The sequence below is a fragment of the Alligator sinensis genome, unplaced genomic scaffold, assembly GCF_000455745.1.
Source record: "Alligator sinensis unplaced genomic scaffold, ASM45574v1 scaffold1916_1, whole genome shotgun sequence".
In the NCBI taxonomy this organism is placed as follows: domain Eukaryota; kingdom Metazoa; phylum Chordata; order Crocodylia; family Alligatoridae; genus Alligator; species Alligator sinensis.
In genome coordinates, this window is record NW_005843750.1 from 36545 (window position 1) to 39628 (window position 3084).

General features: G+C 44.4%; 1 protein-coding gene across 1 annotated transcript; it reads left to right on the forward strand.

The window, feature by feature from the left end:
* The first annotated feature begins 1749 nt into the window (after nt 1-1749).
* Nucleotides 1750-2691, forward strand: LOC102386902 (olfactory receptor 2T27-like). The gene has a single exon (XM_006039117.1). It carries the CDS (start codon nt 1750-1752, stop codon nt 2689-2691), a length of 942 nt encoding a protein of 313 aa, XP_006039179.1.
* The last annotated feature ends 393 nt before the right edge of the window (nt 2692-3084 follow it).

The following is a 3084-nucleotide window of genomic DNA, read 5'->3' on the forward strand; positions in this document are numbered from 1 at the left end:
TAATATTGTAATTTGGGGTGGGGGAGAGGGTGAGAAATGTTCCTTAAAAAAGTTAAATGTCACTTTCACTAAAAAAAAAATCCAGGTACATTAATTGAAATACTGACTGACAATATAGATCAGAAGCATTATAGGACTGGCATTTCTTCTTTTTCCTAAATGATATTAGTGGTTGCATAGAATTGAAACGATATGGAGAGAGCTTTAGCAACGTGAAAATAACTTGGTTTAACTTTTTTTATTTTAAAGTATTTTTTTTTCATTTTTAAGCAGTTTTTTTATTGTCTTTCCTTCTCCTTCTTTTTCTTTTCCTTTTTCAAACAGCCTACAGCTGATCTCACTAGGTGTTACCTTTCATCTAGTCTTAGTTTAGTTTTGGCTGCCCAAGTTACTGTATAGTGATATCCAGAAAGACCTGAGAACCTGCCTCTGAAATTCAGATACTTTTATGGGATACCTACCAGAGCACTTGAAAACCTAGACACTAAAAACCCAGATCTGATGGAAGATTTTCTGTTAAAGCCATTCCTTTAAATGGGACACCGGCCTTCAGGCTTTCCATAGATACTTTCCTCTACTAAAATTTCAACTAAAAATACACACATTCTTTTCTCACCTAAATTTCTAGGATTCATTCTGCAAATATTTTCACTGTAGATGCCTTCAAGCATTCATTGTCCCATTAACTGCCCAGCACACGCTATGGCTGGGGAGCAGCTATGGGATATTTTTTAGAGTTTGGTAAATGGTGAGGTGTTTGGGACAGAGCATGTTTTCTCATACTCCAGTCTGCCATGTCTGTATTGCCAAATGCTTCTTCTCCTGCTACCGATCACATTACTCATGATATATGTCACTGCTGGTGGTGATGGAAAAGGAGAATGGCCAGAATGACCGAGCCACATTCAATCGTTGTGAAATGTTTTGCCATGAGTTTTTTCTGTACAATTGTTTCCCATCGAGTTCAGTCAGACTCACTTGTAAAAAGGTAGTATTAGCAGCACAGGTACTATGTGGGTACTATTGCCAGCATGGAGCATAGGAACTGATTATTTTCCCTGCATCTGCGCTGGGAGGGTGGCATGCATTGACTTCCTCACTGCCATGGCTAGATTGCAACCAGGACTCCAATTAACTTGCTTAACTCTAGCTATGACATCTCTGTAGAGCATACTAGTTGAAGAATAGACAAGCTTTTCCAGCTGAAAACTGGAATAACCTACTGCAGGTTGGAGGCAGGCACCCTAGCACCCTGCCACCACTGCCACTAATCTCCACCTGTGGCACAAGGAGAACACCCACAGATGGTGATTGTCCTCATGACAATCTGGGGAAAGCACCTGCAGAAAGTGCCCCCCACCTCCAAATGCCACCAATGCTCCAAAATGGTCAGGCCAGATTCAAAGGTCCTGCAGGCCATGGGTTGGTAATCTGTGCTGTAATCATTTTTGTGTCCGCAGCATAGACATACCATGAGTTAAACCACTGCAGCTCACTTGTAGGTGGGGCCTGCAGCTGGAGATAGAAATATTAGGCTAAAAATAGGAAATCTTTAGCCTAATTACACAGTTCCCCAGGAAGTGAGGCTATTGTCTTATCAACCATAGTGTCTGGCGTTTCTTCCACAGGAGAAGAAACCCTGCCTGCTGCTTGAGCTTCCATGAGTGTTATCCAGTAGGAAGTGTGCGCATATGCCACCAGGTATTTGGTTCTTGTCCAGGGCTTCAGGCGAAGCTGCATGGACAGGAAATGAAGAGTGAGAATGAAACTTATTCAGCGGACTTCATTCTGCTGGGATTCCTGAGCCGGACCAATGTACACATGTTCTCCATGACCATGATCTTATTAGCCTTCATTGCCACTTTGTCTGGGAATGCTCTTCTCATACTTCTAATCCAGGTGGACTCATCCCTTCACACCCCCATGTACTTTTTCCTCAGTCAACTGGCCTCTGTGGACATCTGTCAGACCCTGATTGTTGTCCCCAAAATGGCAGCAGACTTCCTGACCCCAGGCAACCCCATTTCTGCAGCTGGCTGTGAGGCTCAGATTTTCCTTACGCTGACAATGGGTGGAGCAGAGTGCCTCCTCCTGGCAGTCATGGCTTATGACAGGTATGTAGCTATTTGCAACCCCTTGCAATACCCTCTCCTCCTGAGCAGGAGAGTCTGTGAGGGCCTGACAAGTGGGGTCTGGATTGGGGCATCTGTAAATGCCTTAATTATTACAGCTTTTATTATGCACTTGCCCTATTGCAGCTCTAAAGAGATTAATCACTTCTTTTGTGAGGTCCCAGCCCTGCTCAAATTGTCCTGCTCTGACACATCCCAATATGAGACTCTGCTGTTTGTGTGTAGCACCATTATGTTCCTCATCCCTTCTTCCACTATCCTAGCCTCTTACGCTCACATCCTTGCTGCAGTCCTAAGGATGAGGTCTACCAGACAGGAGAAAGCTCTGGCCACCTGCTCCTCCCACCTGACTGTGGTTTGCATGTTCTACGGGGCAGGCATCTTCATGTACATGAGACCCAGCTCCTACCACTCCCCAGAGCAAGACAAGATTGTCTCTCTATTTTACACCATTGTCCCCCCAGTACTGAATCCACTCATCTACAGCCTGAGAAACAGGGATGTGTTACATGCCCTCAGAAAATGGATTGGGAAATGCAGACACTTCCAGCAAGATTGACAGAAGTTGTAGCTTACTATGTGCTTTGTCTCATTAAACCGAGCAGGCCTCCAGCAAGGTTTTCTGGAACATTTAGAAGGAAGCTAAATTTTCGTGGTCACTTAACAGACAGTGCCCTACTGAGAATCACGGGCTTTTGGGCTCTGTCACTTAAACACTCAGAATCAGGTTTGAGGAAATCCATCCCACTCCCTCAGATCACTGGTGTTCTTCTGTTGCAGGCGATTTAGCCAAATTATTGCATACACTGAAGACTTTGTAGGGGATTGAAACTTTGTATTTCGGTTTCACTCTGCCCAAGCCCTCCTATAGGAAATAGGTCAAGTGGCAGGCCAGCAAAAAAGATCTGGGCCCCGGGATAAAAGGCTTCTGAGGAAAGATTGTAAAAACGGT

Coding starts and splice junctions, on each gene's coding strand:
- LOC102386902 (XM_006039117.1), top strand. CDS start 1,750: ATGAAGAGTGAGAATGAAACTTATTCAGCGGACTTCATTCTGCTGGGA.